We start from the raw sequence: 19,975 nt of genomic DNA, 5'->3' as shown, positions 1-19,975 counted from the left end.
TCGTATACATCCAGTTGATTAGGTGGTTTGATTTGCATATAGAGTAGACATACACTTATAAGCCATACATAGCCAAAATTAGAGCACAAACTTAATGAATCTTTTTTCAATATAATTTGTGTAGACATATAGTAAATTAATTAGGAAAAATATTTTTATAATAAACTCGATAGAGGCTTGTGAATAATTTAGGACTCTAAGTTAGCAACTTGATCCATTAAACTATTGAGAGAGAGAGACACTATTTAGATGAAGTATTGGGGGATATCATAATCTTAGGCCCGTTAATCATTAGAAGTAAAATTTGCTAATATATTAGTTTTAGTTTTTATTTTATTAAATTAAATTTTCCTTTTTAATTTTAATTGTTTAGATAAAAGTAAGATGTATTAATTTTAGTAATTGACAATAAAGATTAATTCAATTCTCTATGGGATCAACACTTTACTCATCTTTATATTATCTTTGTGGTACGGGCACTTGCGTGAGTAGAAAATTGAGCAACAAGTTTTTGGCACCGTTGCCGGGGAATTGATTTTTAATTCTTTCTTATTAGTATTAATACCAAGCATTCTTAATTTTAATCTAGACTTTTCTTTTCTTTAATTTTTTTTTTAAATTTTTTAGGTACTTTTGGTTGTTGTATGCGAAGAACTTGAAATTTGGAAATTACTCCTTTTGATCTAGAAATCGAAAAAGCTTTTCGTAGACTTTGGAAGAACAGTAAAAAAGTTTCTACTCCTAGCCAAACAATGGCTGATCAATAAGAGGAAGAGACCAAGCCTTTGAAGGATTATGTAATCCCACAAGTACAAAATCTCCACTCTAGTATCCGAAGACCTCCTATTCAAGCCAACAATTTTGAAATTATGCCATTAATCATTTAGATAATTTAGACTGCTGCTCAGTTTGGGGGTTTGCCTAATGATGATCCGAATGCTCATATTATAAATTTTCTGGAAATCTGCAATACATTTAAAACTAATGGTGTTACTGATGATGCCATAAAATTAAGGCTTTTCCCTTTTTCATTGAGAGATAAGCAAAGAGTTGGTTAAATTTGCTTCATGCTAGTTTCATTAATACTTAGGATGATTTGGCTCAAAAATTTTTAGCAAAATTCTTCCCACCTGCAAAGTTAGCAAAGATGCAGAAAGATATCACTTCTTTCATGCAATTTGATTCTGAATCACTATATGAGGCTTAGGAGATGTATAAGGATTTGATGAGAAGCTGTCCTTACCATGGATTACCTAAGTGGCTGCAAGTTCAGATTTTTTATAATGGTTTGTTGGGACCTTTTAGAACTACCATTGATGCTGCCGCTAGACGTGCACTCATAAGTAAATTCATTGATGAGGCTTATGATTTACTCGAAGAGATAGCTTCTAACAATTATCAATGGCCTTCTGAAAGGTTGGGAGCAAGAAATATTGCTAAAATTCATGAATTAGATGTGATAAACACTATCTCTACACAATTGGCCTCTCTCGCAAAAAAAATAGATAAACTAAGTGTTAATGTTGTTCAGAACTCCTTTATGACATGTGAGTTTGTGGGGAAGGACATTTCAATGATAATTGTCCCATCTGTTTTGTGTCTTGTCAATTCGTTGGAAATAAGCGACAGAACAATCCCTATTCCAACACTTAAAATCCTGGTTGGAGGAAACACCCTAATTTTTCATGGAATAACAACCATGGCTCTTCATTAGCGGCTAAGTCAAACTATCCCCCTAGATTTCCATTTAGAGCCTCTATGCCAGAAAAAAAGCCTTCAATAGAAGATATATTCATGCAATTCATGACAAAGACTAATGCATTCATGATAAAGACTGATGCATTCATAACAAAGACTAATGCATTTATGATAAGGACTGATGCCTCTATTCAAAATCAAGTAGCTTCAATTAGAAATTTTGAGATACAACTAGGCCAACTTGCCAGTGCTTTAAATACTAGACCTTATGGTACCTTACCAAGTGATGCCGAACCTAACTTAAGAAGAGAATACAAGGAGAATTGTATGGCAACTATTGGTGGTTTTAAAATTTCTAAAGCTTTGTGCGATTTGGTTGCTAATGTTTCAATAATGCCTTTATCTATTGCCAAAAAACTTGGATTTCAAGAGATACAACCCATTACAGTTACCTTGCAATTAGCAGACAGAACAATCAAGCATCCAGTTGGGATTATAGAGGATATTTTGCTTAAAGTTGGGCATTTATACATTCTAGTAGACTTCATTGTGCTCGAGATTGAATATGATGTTGAAATTCCTCTTATTTTGGGAAGATCATTCTTAGCTACAGTTAGAGCAATTATTGATGTAAAGAATAGCAAAATAACTTTCAGAGTTTGAAAGGAGGAAGTGGTATTTAATTTGTTCAATACAACTCAATATCCCTATACAGATAGTTGCTATAAAATAGATTTAGTCAATAAGGGTAAAGGTAAGCCTATTCCACCACCTTCAACAACACAAGCACCAATTCTTGAGACAAAACCACAACCACTTTCTAGCTATCTTGATTTTGTGGTTGGACAGTGAGTAGTATTGTTTGATTCATAATTCCATCTTTTGCCATCGAATCTTAGACTGAATTGGGGGAATAAGTTTAAGGTGGTAAAGATTCATCCTTATGATGTTATTGAGATTTATGGTGGACTTACACGAGCAATCAAGGTCAATAAAGAAAGTCTCAAGTCGTATAAAATAGTGTAAAAAGGATATCATAGTCAAGCTAGTGATTATAAAGAAGCACTTCTTGAGAGATAACTCAAGCACTTTAACTTACTTTATTTATTTTATTTTTATTTTTATTATTAAATTATTAACACTTTTTTCTTTATTTGTTTAGATACATGTAAAAAAAATTTAAAATTTTTTTTAAAATAATAATGGTAGGTCGTGACTCCCACTATTGGCAGCCAAGGCTTTCCAGACACAAAAGGATGTGAGCCGTGGCTCACTAGGCTAGAAGCCACAGCTTTTTGTTTTTTTTTTTTTGGGAGAGGGTAAGTCACGACTCCACAAAAGAGGGGTTGTGGCCTAACGAAGCCCCCTAATGAGAGTCGTGGTGCCCACAAAGGTGAGGCCACGGCCCCTAGTTATGAGCTACAAAAAAAAACCCATTTGGGCAACAGCTCCCATACGTGGAGGCTGGGGCTAAACGGCCTTTTATGATGTAGGCCGCGGCTCCCACATGGGGTAGGTCATGGCACCCCCCCTCCCTAAATAGTTGTCCACTACCCACTACCCTCCATTAGGTAGCCCATTAATTAAACTACCACTACCTATTAGCCCACTTACCAATTTACCCACTACCTCATCACTCACCCTTAAATTGTTGCCAACCCATTACCCAAAAAAAAACCCTTTTATTTATTTATTTTATTTTCAATTACTTTTATTTTATTTATTTATTTCTATATTAATTTTTATTTAGTTTCTTTTTATTGTAAAAAATTGCTCTTAAAAGGCGACAATGAAGATGGTAAGGACAAGGAGGAGGATTAGAGTTTCTTGGAGATTCGTACAATTATTAAAAGAGTATTTTTTATTTTTATTTTTTTTAATATTAAGGACAATGTTTACTTTAAGTTTGAGAGGGTGAATTTATTTTTTTGATGGTAAATATTTTGTGAAAGTTTTAGATTTAATTTTATTTATATATTTATTTAAATTTAAATAATTTGATGAAAAAAGTTCAAAAAATATGAGTAAGTTTTAGATATAAATCTAAATATATTTGACCTGTTAATAAATTTTGAGTTAAAACACAAAGTTAAATAAATAAATCGATTTAGGTAAATTTATTCAAATTTTAATACACGGCTAAAATAGATCCCATTTCTGTAAATTAATACAAATGGCCTCATTTTATAAATTGAACGTTGATTTTATACACCGCTGCTTAGCGCTGTCTTATTCCAGTTATTAATTAACGTTCTTTGCACCTTATCTGAAGCGCGTTGACCAGAGATTAGTGTTTGTAGCTGCACTAGTGATTAGTACTTAATACTGAGAGCATCACCAACAGGAGGAGAGAGATTTTGAATCAAAAAAAAAAAAAATCGAATGGCGAAAAAGAAACAAGGGTTGGGTTGGATGGAATGGCTGAGAGGATGGATGTACGTGATTCACGAGATGCTTTTCCAGAGGATAATGGCGAGTCACCTGCAGAACCCATTGGCATTGCCGCCCGTGAACGACCTCACCTGCATTGTGACAGGCGCCACCAGCGGCATCGGGCGGGAAATGGCGAGGCAATTGGCCGAAGCAGGGGCGCACGTTGTGATGGCAGTAAGAAATCCAAAGGCAGCTCATGAGTTGATTGATCGATGGTCTGAATCTTGGCATGGGCTCCCTCTGAACATTGAGGTCATGGAACTTGATCTTCTCTCCTTGGATTCTGTCGTCACTTTTGCAAATGCGTGGAATGCACGTTTAGGACCTTTGAATGTTCTTATTAATAATGCCGGAATTTTTTCAATTGGAGGTTCGTCTTTCTATGGACTCTGTTTAAACCTCTCTTTTGGAACTTATAACCAAAACCAAACCGTGATTTATTTTTCAATTTGCTACGTGCAGAACCCCAAAAGTTTTCGAAAGATGGGTATGAGGAGCACATGCAAGTTAATCATCTGGCTCCAGCGCTGCTTTCAGTATTGCTTTTGCCATCCCTTGTTAGAGGATCTCCAAGTCGAATCATTAATGTCAATTCTGTTGTAAGTTGCCTTTCTCATCATATGACTTTGTTTGTGTGTCTGATATTTTCTAAATCTTTGGGAATTAAATCAGAGGTAATGCATGGCACTTGATTATGAAGGTTGAAGTTTGTTAAAGAAATTTAACCATTAAACTTTTTTTGTCTTATAAAAGGAATTAATCAATTGCATCTGAATACATATTTATTTGGCATATTAACTCTGTTGCTTTTTGCTTCTGGTGCCGATATTATGCTTGAATTAAAATAAGCATTTGGGTAATTGTTATTTTGGGATTACCACAATTATTTTGGGATATGGAATCAATGCCGCATCTTCCAATAACACCATCTCTTTTCTTTTTCTCTTTCTGCTTTTTTGTCCCCTTTTATTTTCTAAAAATTTGTGATTTTTTTTGTTATTCTTACTGATTAATTTTTTGGTTTTCCACTAAATATAATTTCAATGCCAAGAAACCAAAAATATCCAATACAAAAAGTTTTGTCTTACAATTGGACACCAGGCATGTAAAGAATGATTGTAATTTATTTGGTGCAATAAGACGGGTTTTAGAGGGCAAAAACCAGCCTTTGTTCATTAGATGTCTTGATTTTTGACTTTAGGTTTTGGTCATCATTTGGGTAATAGACTTTGAGACAAAGGCCAGACTTTGTACATCCTAACCTCCACAATCAGTTCTGGAAGAAAGGGGAATTGAGAAGATTTGTCTGAGGGAATATGCGGGAAGCGAGAAAAGAAAAGAGAGGGAGACATGTTGAGTAAAAGAATTGCTTTAATCACAGCCTTAGATTTTATGAGATCCAACAGTTAAAAAAGGTGTAAAACTCTTTAGTTTTACATTGGTTTAAGCAGATACTTGGCCTATATATATACTAGCTTCACCCCTACACACATTATTCTGGAATCTTTTTATGCTACTCTTACTGGAGTTGTATTCCCTCTTCTTGTATCACTTTTTTTGCGCACGTGCGCGCGTGCACACACACATACATATATATATATATATATATATATATATATATCTATGTTTCCATTGTTCTCTTGCTACTAACCATTGCTTTCTTGTATCACTTTGTTTACAATCCCTCGTGTTGGTGAACAATGGTTGTTGTTCTGTTTGGTTATTTGAATGGGAGTGTAGGACATGGTGAATAAGTGAAATTGAAGTGTGGGGGGATTCACTTGCATTATTCTGCTTGCGTTCATTTCATTTGGTATGAAAAGAACATCAACAGTCAAACCATTAAACTGTTTGCAATTACATGTACAATTGCTAAACATCAAGTTTTTGAGATTGGTTTTGTAAATTTTGTTTCAATGACTATTTAAGTTTGTTGAATATTTTCTTTTGTTTCAATGATTGTTTGATTTCACTCAAAATGTAGATTTCCTAAGCCATTTTTTTTTGCTTTTATTTCCTGTGCAGTTTCCTTCTGTGCTTTCTTTGTATGTGGAGTCCCATACACTAATTAATGCTACTACTAATAGTTATCGTCATCATCATCATCATTATTTCTATTATTATTTTTTAAAAATGCAAATATTTATCTTTACTTGATGCATTATTATATTTTTATATCTTACTCATTTTATTCCCTTCCATTTCTTTTTTATGTCTGGCATTGTGATTTCCGTGCTGTAGATGCATTATGTTGGCTTCGTTGATACAGAAGACATGAATGCTGTTTCTGGGAAGAGAAAATACTCAAGCCTATTGGGGTATACTAGCAGCAAGCTAGCACAGGTATAATCAGAAGTCGTTTTACTTTTCTTTTTTTGCACATCTGGCTTAACATTTTCCTTAATATACGGCCTTTTGCATCACATATTTGGCTTCACCTGCAGACACAAAATAGGCAGCTTATGTCTATATAAAATGCTTTTCACATGATTCAACTTGTGTTACAAGGGACGCTTAACAGCCAAGCTAATTCCTTTCCTTAAATCTGTAGCAGGTTTTAAGTATACATATAAATTATTGCTCTGCCCCTGATTGGTTAAATATCTAAAATTCAGATTATAAAATTTACATTGCTAAAATTGAAATTGCATAGCAAAGAGCAATGACATGGGTCTTCAAAATGTCTGCCTTGTTAAACATGTTCTTGTTCCTTGCCTTTGTTTAGATCTTTTGCATGTTTTTAGTCCACTAGCCCTTGAGCTAATGAGAGGTAATCCTCTCTCATCCCATAAACCACCCCTTCAGTTTTCTCATGAGTTGAATTTGAGACCTCCGAGTTAATTGTTTCAATCACTAACCATTTGGATTTCCCCTTGGGACAATATTTGTACAAATTTATTCCTAACTTAATTCTCCCTAAATTTAAATTTTGAAATCACTTAGTTTAACTCAAGTCAACATAGCCAGTGGTTTTTTAAATAGAATATATGCTTCTCTATCTTGTTAACTTGTAGCAATTGATCATCTAGAAATAAAAAGTTGGACGGCCATGCTAGATGTTAAGTAAAAGATATTGACATTTTAATTGTGACAATGAGTTCTGAAACTGGTGAAATTTGGTTGCAGGTTATGTTTAGTAGTGTCCTCCACAAACGGCTACCTATTGAAGCTGGTGTTAATGTTGTGTGTGTATCACCTGGAATCGTCCACACAAATGTTGTAAGTCTATTAGAGCATTTCAGTTTCTTTGTCTATCCTTTGATGGTGTACGGTAGTGTTTGCATATTTCCATGCAGTCTTCTTACTTGTCTTCTTCAACAAAAAATGTAACAAAGCAAAATTTGTATGACTGGTGCAATCAGTGATTCAGAAGATGTGCTAATGCTTTATTTTGCTGTTTTAGAAGAGAGAATTTTGTGGTCATTGGAGAAAAGCATATATCCAGGCAACTGCCATGATATCCCTTAAAAAATCATGCATGCAAAATATACACACACACACACACACACAAATATGAAAATTGAACAGCATTATTTTCTATCTTATTCTTAATATCTTATATGAATGTTAGAATTCCTTACAAAATTTTGTGAGGTTGCTTGGTGAATGTCAAAAATCACACTTTTTAATCATGCCAATGGCAAAGCTTCCTAAAGAACACCTAATAAGTTGATGTTCACGTATGATATATAATCATAAAGAAAACTATCAAAACTAATAGTGATGCAGACTGCTAAGAAGCCAATCGAAGGATTAACTTAAAGATTTTATGTTGCTGCTTTAATGTATTTATGGGGCTTAATTGTAATATTTATTTTAGATATAGGACTGTATTTGGTATTTTCATTTATGTCAGGGTTTAGGATGTTAGTTTGGTTATCCTTATCCTATTACTTTTTGTTTTTAAGACAAGTTTATTAGTTTTATAGTAGTAGTCGTTAATATTTTCTTTAAATTCCATCTCAATATAGGAGTTCTTGTTCTTTTTGGATGAGGGGTGGTAGTAGCCTATATAAATATCAATGTACGCTTTCTTTTGGGACAAATTATGGTGAGGATTTTTCCGCATTGTTTCTGTTGTAATCATGTGATGCGATCAATCTTACGTTTGATTCCTAAGGAACCCTAGGTGTGATGCTTGGGTATCTTTCTTTTTGGTTGTGTGTTGCAATCAAGGAACACTAGGCATGAAGCTTAGGGATATTTTCTTTTCTGTTTCCCTTTTCTTTATTAATTTTCCCTATATTCCTAAGAATTTCAGATTATTATTATCATAAACCTTAGCCCTCCAAGCTTTCCTACATCAGATGGTTTCTTTTTGTTTTTTTTTTTCAATATGTAGATTTAGCTTTAAATCTGTTGCAAGTTATATTGAATGGTGTTTGTTCAAAGTGTAGGTGCTGTTGGGATGAGCCATGCAATCATATCGTGAAGCATGCTTTGGATTAATGCTGCTAAGCATCATAATACAAAGCATTAATGTTGCTAAGCATCATTAATACAAAGCATTAATGTTGCTAAGCATCATTAATACAAAGCATTAATGTTGCTAAGCTGCATTAATACAAAGTATTAATATTAATGCTTTGCTTTGCATTATTAATGCAACTAATAGTCTAACCTACACAACATTCGGCAACATCACCACACGGTATACCACCTACATGACATCAAGTTTTAATTTGCACATCAATATTCAATACACTATACACACACCTAAGCATCATTGCATGAAAAAAAGCCTACACAGCAAACAATATTGCAAACTCAAGTCCTCAACAGCCAGCTGAAAGAAGAAATTGCCCATTTACAGCATCCCAAAGTCAAGTTACTCAACTAATAAAATTGCCCATTTACATGGCCAACACATTATACACATTTACAAAGAATTACAATTCACCTTTTGGCTTCTCTAAGTGGATGGTAAGCAAGAGGTGGAGAGAGAAAGAGAGACACTGAGAGAGGGGGAAAGGCGACGGCATCAAACTCAAAACTCCAAACTCCAAAAATAAATAATGGGGGTGGCTGGTCGGTGGATTGGGATTCCAATGAGGCAGTGGCAAATGAGCTTGGCAACTACAAGCAGCAAACTCAGATGGGTGGCTGGTGGATCGATGGTAGAGCAGAGAGTAGTAGAGAGAAGAATTCTTTGCAAAGTGAGGAGAGGCGGTAAGCTTAGGGTTTTCCCAAAAGGGAGCCTGCAGCTGGTGGGGGAGGGGCAGAAATTGGGGGAATTAATGAGGGATAGATGGTCATTTCCCCCTATATATAATAAAATAAAAAAAGGGAATTGGTTATTTGGTCATTTTCAGCGGGAAAGTTCCCATCCAACCAAAAACCGATGCCCTGAGAAAACTGTGGCCGATAACCGAGTAGGTAACCGACACTGATCAACTGAACTGTGGTGGCTGATACTTGTCGGCGTCAGTCAGTTATCATCAACCCACAGCTCACCCCTACTTGCTACTATGTGTTGCCAATGTCCTCATGCATCATATACATAATTTTGGTGACCTAACAAGTGACAAAGCTCATTGAATCAAAACAAGATAGCAAGCTGTCCAAATTTGAAAAACAATTTCTTTGAATAGTTTTGAATTTTTTTATTCAAATTAGGTTTGCTCCAAATAAACATATAATCAATCTTTATTAAAATCAATGACAATGAAAAGTAGACCTACATTAAATAATTCCAAAGGAGTCTCTAATGCCCCTATTGGGAAAAGCCTTGTAATTGTATTACAAAGCGTAATGGAAAATTTAAATCTCTTTCCTCGAGTAAGTTCATGTTTTGGTTTATTTTATATAGAAAACCTTAACTAGAGAAGATAGATTATTATTCCTTTAAAATCTTGGAGTAGAAAACACAAGGTGATTAGATTGAAATTGATTCCATTTTGCACCTAGCTTGGGTTGCTGCAGACCACAAGTTGTCCAAACGCCTGATCACTAATGGAGATCCATATGAATGAGGAAGTGGTTGCTCATGTTTCATCAAGCAATGGCATGCCCTATATTTTTTTCTTTTTTTAATAGAAGCCATTCTTTGAGAGGATATGTGTAAGACTGGAGGCTCTTTTCTCAATGTTTTGTGGAATAAGTGAAAAATTCATATTCAAATTATTTTCTTGAACTATGGGTTTTAAGTTGTTTGCTTTTTCCAAATTATTGGCTACATGTGCATTTGTACATTACAACAATTATTCCACCCTATAGGCCATCAAATGTCACTCAGTTGTGGGTTCTTATCTTCTGCTTAAATCCTTATCACATGATTCACTTTGGCTTTATGTTTCTGTTAGAAACGATAATGAAGTTATATTGCTGTGTTTTACTCTTGTGGCTCTGTGTTTAACTGCAGGCTCGGGATCTTCCTAGAATTGTTCAAGCTGCTTATCATCTAATTCCCTATTTTATCTTCAGTGCTCAAGAGGGTATGTCTTTGCAAATGTTAGTGCATTTGTGTTTTCATAATTATATTTTGTTAACGTCTGTGGCATATTGTTTTTGTAAGCATTTCTATCTTTCATCATCATTCAAATCATTGTCACATCAAATTAATGCTTTTGGGTTGTTGTTTTCAATTTTTTTTTTCTTTCATTAAAAATTAAAACTTTGTAAAAGCTTTTTTTAGTTTACATTCTTGTTTATGCCAAATGCATTCTCAGTCCATGATGTAGATATTGGCCATGCAACTTTAAGAAACCAAGATGAATTGACATATGCCAGGTGATTTATAGAAAATCTAGAGCGAGATTAGTTCTCAGTTTTCTCTTATCTGTACAAATCTATATACCCCCCCTCCCCTAGCTCAAAACTTTCCCCAATCAGAATCTGCAGTAACCCAACTAATTACTGGTTATGATAAGCCAAGGCCCAAAGTTTTCTACTTAACAGCAACTCAAAAGAAGATGAACTCATTCCACTTATATCTTGCACAAATAGCATCTATTGGAAGAAGTGTTCCCTTTTCTTTTCTTGTTGAAGATTATGAATTGTCAAAATCTCTTCCAATTTAATCTATTCTCAAACCTCTCCACTTTTGAATCCTATTGACCCCTTTCCTTTAATTATGTTACCAACTGTAGCCTCGGCATAGCCAAGTTAATAGAAGGGAACCAGCTCTGCACCCAGGATGTTAGGAAAAGTCCCCATCAATAACCTTACCTGAAGGAATCAACTCATCTTTCTCGAAATTAGCCTTAGTCCAAACACCACTTTAACAAGCTGTTTACGATTGCACCTGCCACAATGACCACATCAAGAATTTGCCTTCCCACTAGAAAAAAAATTTGGAGGGGCCCCATAAAGATGCCAACTTTTCTCTTTATTTATTTTTTGCTAAAACTTTCACAATAAGCTTATGCACACTACCTACTAGGCTGACAGGTTGAAAATATTTTATATTCATTGTCTCAGATTTTTTTAAGAATTAAGAGTGATAAATGGCCTTAGGTTCTCAATATCTAACACTTTTGGAAGTATAACCGTTAACAGCATCCCATTTGAAACCATTTGGCGCAAAGCCTTGTCAGCAAACTACAATCAAGAGAGCTTGAAAAACAACTTCCTTGAATAGTCTCTCAAACCAAGAAGTCAAATCTCTCATTTTTAATGAAATGAATACCACCCAAAGGAGTAGAGGTAGCAAAAGGGTGGGCTTAGTCGTGTCTAGGTTGTCTCAGGTTCAGATTGTTTCTGAACCCAGTTCATCCTTAGTTCCGGTTCTGGGCTCAGTTATTTGGTTCAGGCAGGTTTGAGCAGGTTTTGAGTAATTTTGGGGTTTATGGAGCCATTTTCAAAAAATTATAAATTTATGATCAGATCAAAGATCTAACTTGTTTTAAGTTTTGGATAATTACTGTATTTCTTTATGTTCGATCTTTTGGGCTGATGTTATCAATATTTCTAACCCCACTTCTCCTAGGACTGGTATTGTTGGGCTTCCTCCCCTGTGCTGCAATGTTTTAGTTTTCCTGTTTGTTGAATGATGAAACCATTATATTAAAAAAATTGTTTGATGATTGATGTTAAGTGAATATTTTGGATTAATGTTATAATTTTAAGATATAAAAGTGTGATAACAGGCGAAGAATGGAATTTGAGGATTGTCTTGTCTTAAATTGATGCATTAAATATCCTTATATCCATATTTTAATGATGCAATTTTCCGTATAATGTATTGATTATTGTCTATAATTTTAACCATTGGGCTAGGTAACCCATCAAGTTTTCATTTTTAATTCGTTTTTGTGCTTTTAGTTGTTAACATTGTTTTTTCAATAATTTCTTCTTACATCTAACAATTTTTTTTTGTCTGGATATACATTTTAAATCATAAAGAATGACATTCAACATGGACTAAATGTCCAAATCCAAAATGTAACTTTACTTTTGTAGACAATAAAATAATTTTCTTTTCAGATACATTTTATTAAACAAAATGAAAATAAAATCAATTGGTTATAAATGGAATCGTAAATACATTATTTTTAAATGAGAGCACTAAAAATTGTAGATATTATTCGAAAAGGTAATATTCCTTAAAAGTAACTTGAGAAGATTAATGTAAAATATCAAATGCTTATTAATTTTTAAAAATATCGAGGTCAATTTTGATTATGTGCTGAAAATTATTATTATTGTTATTTTATTTTTGAGTTAGTGTTGTGTTAGAACTGAAATACTGATTGGTGCACTTCTATGTGATTATTCAGATAACAAAATGAAATTGCTAAAGGACCGATGTTATTCTAAGTCACAACATTTTGAAGTTGTATTTTTAAATAAGAATTCATGCACAAAGACTTGGTTTTCATATTTACTATTAGCATATTTTAAGTTACTATCATCATCCAATTCAAATTTCAAAAGTATATATCTCAACCTTCAAAAGGTTGAAAATATATTTATATAAATTGTACTATAAATTTATTTTATTTTATTTTTTCAAAATTCTAACTTTTGATTGAAGAAGAAAAAACAAGTTTAACATTGGTAAGTTTGCATTTTGTGCAAAGGAAATTAATTACAGATCTGGTCATTTTTATTTTGAGTTCAGGCCATTATGAGTTTGGGTTAGATTGGTCTTGGTTTTGGGTTTGTTTCAAGTATGGGTTATTTCATGTTTGGATCATTTTAGGATTGGATTATTTTGAATCCGAATCAACTTGGGTATGGATAATTTCAGCATTGGCTTCAAAAGGTTGAAAATATATTTATATAATTATATTATAAATGAATATTGTTTTGTCAAAATTTTAACTTAAAGAAGAAAACACAAGTATAGTAGTGATAAATTTGCATTTTCTAAAAAGTTATTTAATTACAAATCTGTTCATTTCGATTTTGATTCAGGCCATTTTGAGTTTTGATAGTTTCAGGTTTGGGTTTTTTAACTCATTGTCAATTCAGGACGGATCATGTTGGGTATCATCACGCCAGTTTTCAGGTGTGAGCCACCTTTACAAATGAAACATTCTCTCCTTTGACTCCTCATAAAGCTTTTCATAAAAATCACAATGCCTCTTTCATCTCACCTCCCATCAAGCTCGAATTCCTTTCAACTTGTTAGTGTCATTTGTAAGTGTCAATATTTGCCACCCAGTCATACTCATTAATTCCCAAAATGACTTTGTTTTGTGCATTTAATATCTTGTAGCTTCTCTTTACACCTTTCAATATTCTGCTTGAACAATTTTTGAGCCACAATGAGACTAGTGAAATCCATCCACCTTAAAATTTTCCTACCAACCTTTAAAAGGTTCCCTGAAAAGATCCATTACCCATATGTTTCCAGAATGAAATGATGTTGCACCTGACCTAATATCACCCACACCAAGCAAAATAGAATGGTGAACTGAGGGTGGACGTGGTCGTATACTTTGAATTACTTTTGGAAATTGCTTCTCCCAATCTAATGACACTAAAACCCTATCAATCCCTAAAGAGAAGGGTTTCTGATGTAAGACACCTAGGAGTTTAGGGTTTAGGGCATTTTTCTGATATGTATACTTAGGAAAACAAGGGAAAAGCTTCAAAGCTAGGGTTCTTTAGGAGTCTCACCTATGTTTGATTGCATAATGCAAACACAGGAGCAATAATACTGAATTTCCTCTTAATATTCTATTTCTCAATAGAAAGAGTACATTTATTTATATAGACTCTTACCATCCCCAAACCTGAAAACTCCCTACTCCCATTAGGACTTCAACAAATATTTAGTTTCTATAAAAAAGTTTAACAAACTTAACTTAAAATATCACCAGATAAGATAAGGAATCTGAAACTAAGATCCTAAAACACAAAATCTGAAATTTCCAGCAAACCAGGAAATTACAGAAATACCCTTGACATTTAAAACTCAAGAAAGTAGGAGAATAACATAAGATCCTCTGACTTTAGTTTAAAGAAACATAAACCCAAAGTTTAATCCCTTGATTAGTTTACCTTATGTAAAGGTTCTACCATTTTTAGGAAGATCCACCAAAGCTTTACCTTGAACAAAGTCCAAAAAGCATTCATATATATACTCTCCATGTCTAACTCTTTTAATGCAGAGGCACCTGAGCACATGGCTCAATGGCAGGTGCATATATTACCGACTTCGAGTTGGGTTCAAGTCCCACCTTTGCCAAATAAAAAGAAAAAAGAACTCTTCTCATGCAGTTAAAGGATGGAATTAAAATCTCCTCCTAACTGCCAAGGACCCTCCCATCAAGTCAGGTTAGCCAAAATGGCACCTCTCTTGTGCCTTGACCAGACCATAAACTTCAGTAAAAAGGCCTTTGAGGATTAGGTTTCTGATGTAAAGCAGCTAGGATGTTAGGGTTAGGGCAATTTTCTGATTTTAGTTCTTGAGAAAACAAGGGAAAAGCTTCAAACCTAGGGTTCATTAGGAGTGCACTGAAGTTTGATTGCATAACACAATCATAAGAGCACTAATACTGGAAATTCTCTCTTAATATTCTATTTCTCAATAGAATGTGTATATTTATTTTTATAGACTCCTACCATCCCGAAACCTAAAAGAAACTTGAACTCCTACTCTGGTGGAGACTTTAACAAATATTTAGATTCTATAAAGAAAACTAACAAACTTAGCTTAAAATATAACATAATAAGATAAAGAAATCCTGAACTAAGTTCCTAACAAAAAATCTGAAAGCAAACCAGGAATTACATAAATACCCGTGATACTTGAAAATAAAGAAAACAGGAGAATCAATAAGAACCTATGACTTTAATTTAAAGAAACAGAAACCTAAAGTTTAATCCATTGATTAACTGACGTTATGCAAAAGTTCTACCATTGTCCATAAGTTCCACCAAGGCATTACCATGAACAAAGTAAAAAATATTCATACCTACACTTCTATGTTTGGCTAACTCTTTTAATGCAGGTGTACCTGAGCACTTTGCTCAATGGTGGGTGCATGTATTCCTGACTCAGAGTTGGGTTCAAAATCCGACCTTCCCTAAATCTGATAGGTTCAAAAATCCTGCCTTACCCCAATCCAAAAAATTCTTCTCATGCAGATAAAGCATGGAATTAAAATCTCCTCCTAACTGCCAAGCACCCTCCATTCTAGTCTTCTAACAGTTTAGCCAAAACAATGGCTCTCTTGTCTCTTGCACAGACCATAAACAGCAGCAAAAAGCCATTCAAGATTAGGGTTCCTGGTGTAAGACAAGCAGGAGGTAGGGTTAGGGCAATTTTCTGATTTAAATTCTTGAGAAAACAAGGGAAAAGCTTCAAAGGTAGGGGTCCTGAGTGAGTCACACCAAAGTTTGATTGCATAACACAATCACAGGAGCAGTAATGCTGGAAATTCTCTCTTAATGTTCCATTTTTCAATAGAAATAGTACATTTATTTTTTAGACTCCTACCATCCCTAAACCTAAAAGAAATTTGAACTCCGACTCCCATTTGGACTTCAACAAATATTTAGATTCTATAAGGAAAACTAACAAACTTAACTTAGATATAACCTGATAAGATAACAAATCCCAAACTAGGTTCCTAAAACACAAAATCTGAAATTTCAAGCAAACTAGGAAATTTTGTTAATACCCCTGACACTTAAAACTCAAGAAAACAGGAGAATGAAGTAAGAATCTATGACTTTATTTAAACAAACATAAGGCTAAGGTATAATCACTTGAGTAGCTTACGTTATGTAAAGGTTCTACCATTGTCAAGCTGATCTCCAAGGCATTACCTTAAACAATGTCAAAAAAATATTCATACCTACAAACGCTATGTCTGCCTAACTCTTTTAATGCAGATGCAACTGAGTACTTGGCTCAATGGTAGGTGCATGTATTCTCAACTCAGAGTTGGGTTCAAAATCCTGCCCTCTCCCAAATCCAAAAAACTCTTCTCATGCAGAAGAAGTATGGAATTAAAATCTCCTCCCAACTGCAATGATCCTCCCATCAAGTTCTTTAACAGTTTTGCCAAACTGATGCCTCTCTTGTCCCTTGCCCAGTCTGGAAACACCAGTAAAAAGCCATTCAAGATTAACCTTCCCGGTGCACATGCTTATAAAATGTATAAGAAGTCGAATGAAACTATCTACCAAATTTAATCCCTTAGTCATGCTTTGGAAGCACCCTTCAGTTACAAAGGCCCCCATACATGTTTAATGATCTTCTATCGATTTCTTCCTTCTTAGTTTGTTGCAAACAAATCATTGTTGCTTACAAGGTTCTATTAGAGATCGTTTGAAAGGATCATTCAACCACCCCACTCCTGAACATTCTACCACCAACTTCAAATCCATAATATTTACCACTCCCTACTGTCCCATGGTCCTTTTTACCCACACTTTTCTCCCTTTCATGTCATAGTTGACTGTAAACTCAAGCCTCTTTACCTCTGTTGGTTTTATCTCCCTACTTACAGTCACTAACTCGAGTCAAAATCCTTGTCAATTCTTGATAGAGGACTATCCCTTTGCAAAGAATGATCCGTCTCTGGTTTAATTGTTGGCTTTTATATGCCCAGAGCTGACTTCTTTCCTCTTAGCCATTCCCAAAGACTAACATAAAAGAAACATCCCCACTGAATTAGAGTTAGAAAGAAAAGTTGTACTATTCCTTCAGCAAAAACCTGTTCACGTCAATCAAATTCCTCAACAAGTTGGCTTAGCCTATTTCAAAGAAAAGTTGTACCTTTCCTTCATCAAAAACCTAACCAGTTGGCTTAGCCTATTTCAAATCAAGACTCCTTGCACACCTTCATAAGCCTTTGATTTTCCACAACATCCAGATATATATATCGGGGATCCTCTATGATCCAAAAAGCACTTCTCTCCCTGCGTAATACAACTACAAATAATTTCTTTTAAACAACTGATTGAGTTTTCTCTCTCTCTAAAACATGTCTCATGATCATCTCAGTCATCTTTCTTATTTAGGAACCATATAAATCTATATGAGAGGCAATGCTGGTTTGGTAAATGACATTGGTTTGTGAGGATTTCTTAGAGTTCAAGGGAGTGTGGTCAGAACAATAGGAAACATGATTGTATTACATGACTTGAGACATGGAAAGCAATGAAATGAAGACAGTTCTAGGGACTAAGGGTGTCAACTTGATGTTTTCTGCACAATTTAGATTCCCTGCAGTGACTGGATTATCAGTTCTTATCTCTAGGTATATGCAGTCTTTTGCCTAACAACAGGAAGTATCAGCTACTATGTATGTATCGCTCATTGTATGTGATTCAAGCTCAGTGTGTGTTCACTAAATGTATCAACTTCTTCCATGGTTGCAAAGATTATTCACAACATAACAAGTTCACCTTGTCTTCATCTTATTCATAAAGGGGAAATATGAGAGAGATGATTTCATTCGTCATTAGCAGGACAATGGCACCTGTTTTTCTTTTTTGAGAGTAAAGAACACTCCAGCTAGGTACTGTGATACTGTCTTATTTTAGGCATTTAAGGTTGCCTGACAGTATTAGCAGTTTTAGAAACAGGCAAGTTGTGTACCATTGAGCCCAATAAATAAGATCATCTTTGTTCATGAATTCCTATAGATGCTGCATTATTCTCAGCTTTTTAGAATAAGTCACTTCCAATATACTGAAATATTTGATCAAATGATTCCTGTCATGTACACATAAGCATGAAAAACATGGATGCACCAAAAGTAATTTCTGTCATTATACCTGCTCCTTTAATTACTGAATCTTCTAAAAGACTAAAATTATTTCCCAAACCACTCTGGTGCCTGTTATGGAGATTTCTTTTAAATAGAAGAACTACATAGTATTGTTTTCTAATTTTGAAACATGTCATGGGCCCAAGCCTTCTAATTTAGAAAGCAGAAGAAAACTGAACTGTCTCGATTTCTATAGACTGTGAACCTTTGAGGCTTGACTTTCAACTTTGAGAGTTTGTGCTTCTTTGAGTTGAACATGTTCCATGCAAGCATTTTTGCTTTAAACCAATAATAATATGTTTTCATATGCTGAATGAGAGAGAAACTTTAACAAAAACGGAAAAAGAGAAAGTGGGAGCTAATTTCCTGTTGTTCAATACCCATGCAGGTTCTAGGAGTGCTCTTTTCTCAGCCACTGATCCCCAGATTCCGGAGTACTGTGAATTGTTGAAAGCAGATGAGTGGCCTGTTTGTGCATTCATCTCTCAGGATTGTCGTCCTACAAATCCTTCTGAAGAAGCACACAACATCGAGACTTCATTCGAAGTGTGGGAGAAGACATTGGAGATGATTGGCCTTCCCTCAGATGCTGTGGAGAGGTTTATTGAAGGTAATGAAGTCACATGTCGATATGGGACTCAATCTGACTAGTTTTCACAGCGAAATACGGTAGCTACTTAACTTGGAAGTCTATTTTGAATGTCCATCCTAAATGATGAATGAAACACCTTTGTTGAATAGTGATGAAAATTCTATTCGTAGCTGAAGGGGGAGAGCTCACATCCTTTGTTGGCATTGTCATATGCTAGTATCCATTGTTATCATTATCATCCTTATGGGGTGTGCTCCCCTAACGTGTACAATACACGGTGGTCTGTTTGAGGATTATCTGAAGCAATCTGGTCGATTCAGTTGCACCTTGGATGTATCAATTTTACTGCAAGTTATTGATCCAATGATATAATTTACATATACGGACAAGTGAAGTTGTCACGAGCTGTTCTGAATTAAAGTTTTTTTCCCTTGGTAATCATTAAATTATGAAGGCTTTGCCAGGTTTTTAGACCCTGCCTTAGGCTGGCGCCATTATTTTAAATCTCCCCAGGGTTTTGGCATCATTGAAGGGATTCATGCAATGTGTAGTTCATGATGATGTATTGTATTTTGAGAAATTATCGTATACAACCGTAGTGGGTTGGAAAGTTGATATGTGACTCATTAGAGTATGCTTATAAAAAATAGTAAATTAATTAATTATTAAAGGATTGTATGACAATCATCATGTGTTTTTCTAGTAAATGCTTAAAAACATAATTCTGATATGCTAATGCAATCCAAACTCTATCAATCTCGATACAATTCAAACAAATATATATATATATATATTTGTATGTATGTATGTATGTATGTATGTATGTATGTATGTATGTATTATTGATAATGGAAAAGTTCCTAAGATTTATATCATAATAGTTATTAGAGCCTAAACAAAGTTCTATTGAATGCCAAAAGCCAATTGCCTGACAAATTTGATGGTTTGCCCTTAAGAAAAATAAAAGATAAATAACACGAAATAAATGTCTTGTGAGACTTAAAAAAGACAAATATTTTTTATTTTATTAAATTAATATTAATAATTTAATAAAAATTAAAAAAACTGGAAATTTTTT

At 34.3% G+C, this 19,975-nt stretch overlaps 1 protein-coding gene and 1 non-coding gene across 2 annotated transcripts; one reads left to right on the top strand and one right to left on the bottom strand.

Annotated features, from left to right (window-relative positions):
- Positions 1-1,145: 1,145 nt before the first annotated feature.
- On the bottom strand, positions 1,146-1,251 carry LOC149526778 (small nucleolar RNA R71). Its single transcript, XR_016351672.1, has one exon. It is a non-coding gene; the product is annotated as a small nucleolar RNA R71 (small nucleolar RNA).
- Positions 1,252-3,926: 2,675 nt separating this feature from the next.
- On the top strand, positions 3,927-19,584 carry LOC110422782 (dehydrogenase/reductase SDR family member FEY-like). The gene is made up of 7 exons (XM_021436799.2): positions 3,927-4,501; positions 4,594-4,730; positions 6,373-6,474; positions 7,258-7,350; positions 10,493-10,565; positions 18,694-18,974; positions 19,068-19,584. The coding sequence occupies exons 1-6, from the start codon at positions 4,081-4,083 to the stop codon at positions 18,954-18,956; spliced, it is 1,089 nt and encodes a 362-aa protein (XP_021292474.1). The 5' UTR covers positions 3,927-4,080; the 3' UTR covers positions 18,957-18,974; positions 19,068-19,584.
- The last annotated feature ends 391 nt before the right edge of the window (positions 19,585-19,975 follow it).

The sequence above is a fragment of the Theobroma umbraticum genome, unplaced genomic scaffold (assembly GCF_002168275.2).
Source record: "Theobroma umbraticum cultivar Fairchild unplaced genomic scaffold, ASM216827v3 scaffold_146.0, whole genome shotgun sequence".
Lineage (NCBI taxonomy): Eukaryota > Viridiplantae > Streptophyta > Magnoliopsida > Malvales > Malvaceae > Theobroma > Theobroma umbraticum.
This window is presented reverse-complemented; position numbering and strand designations above follow the sequence as displayed.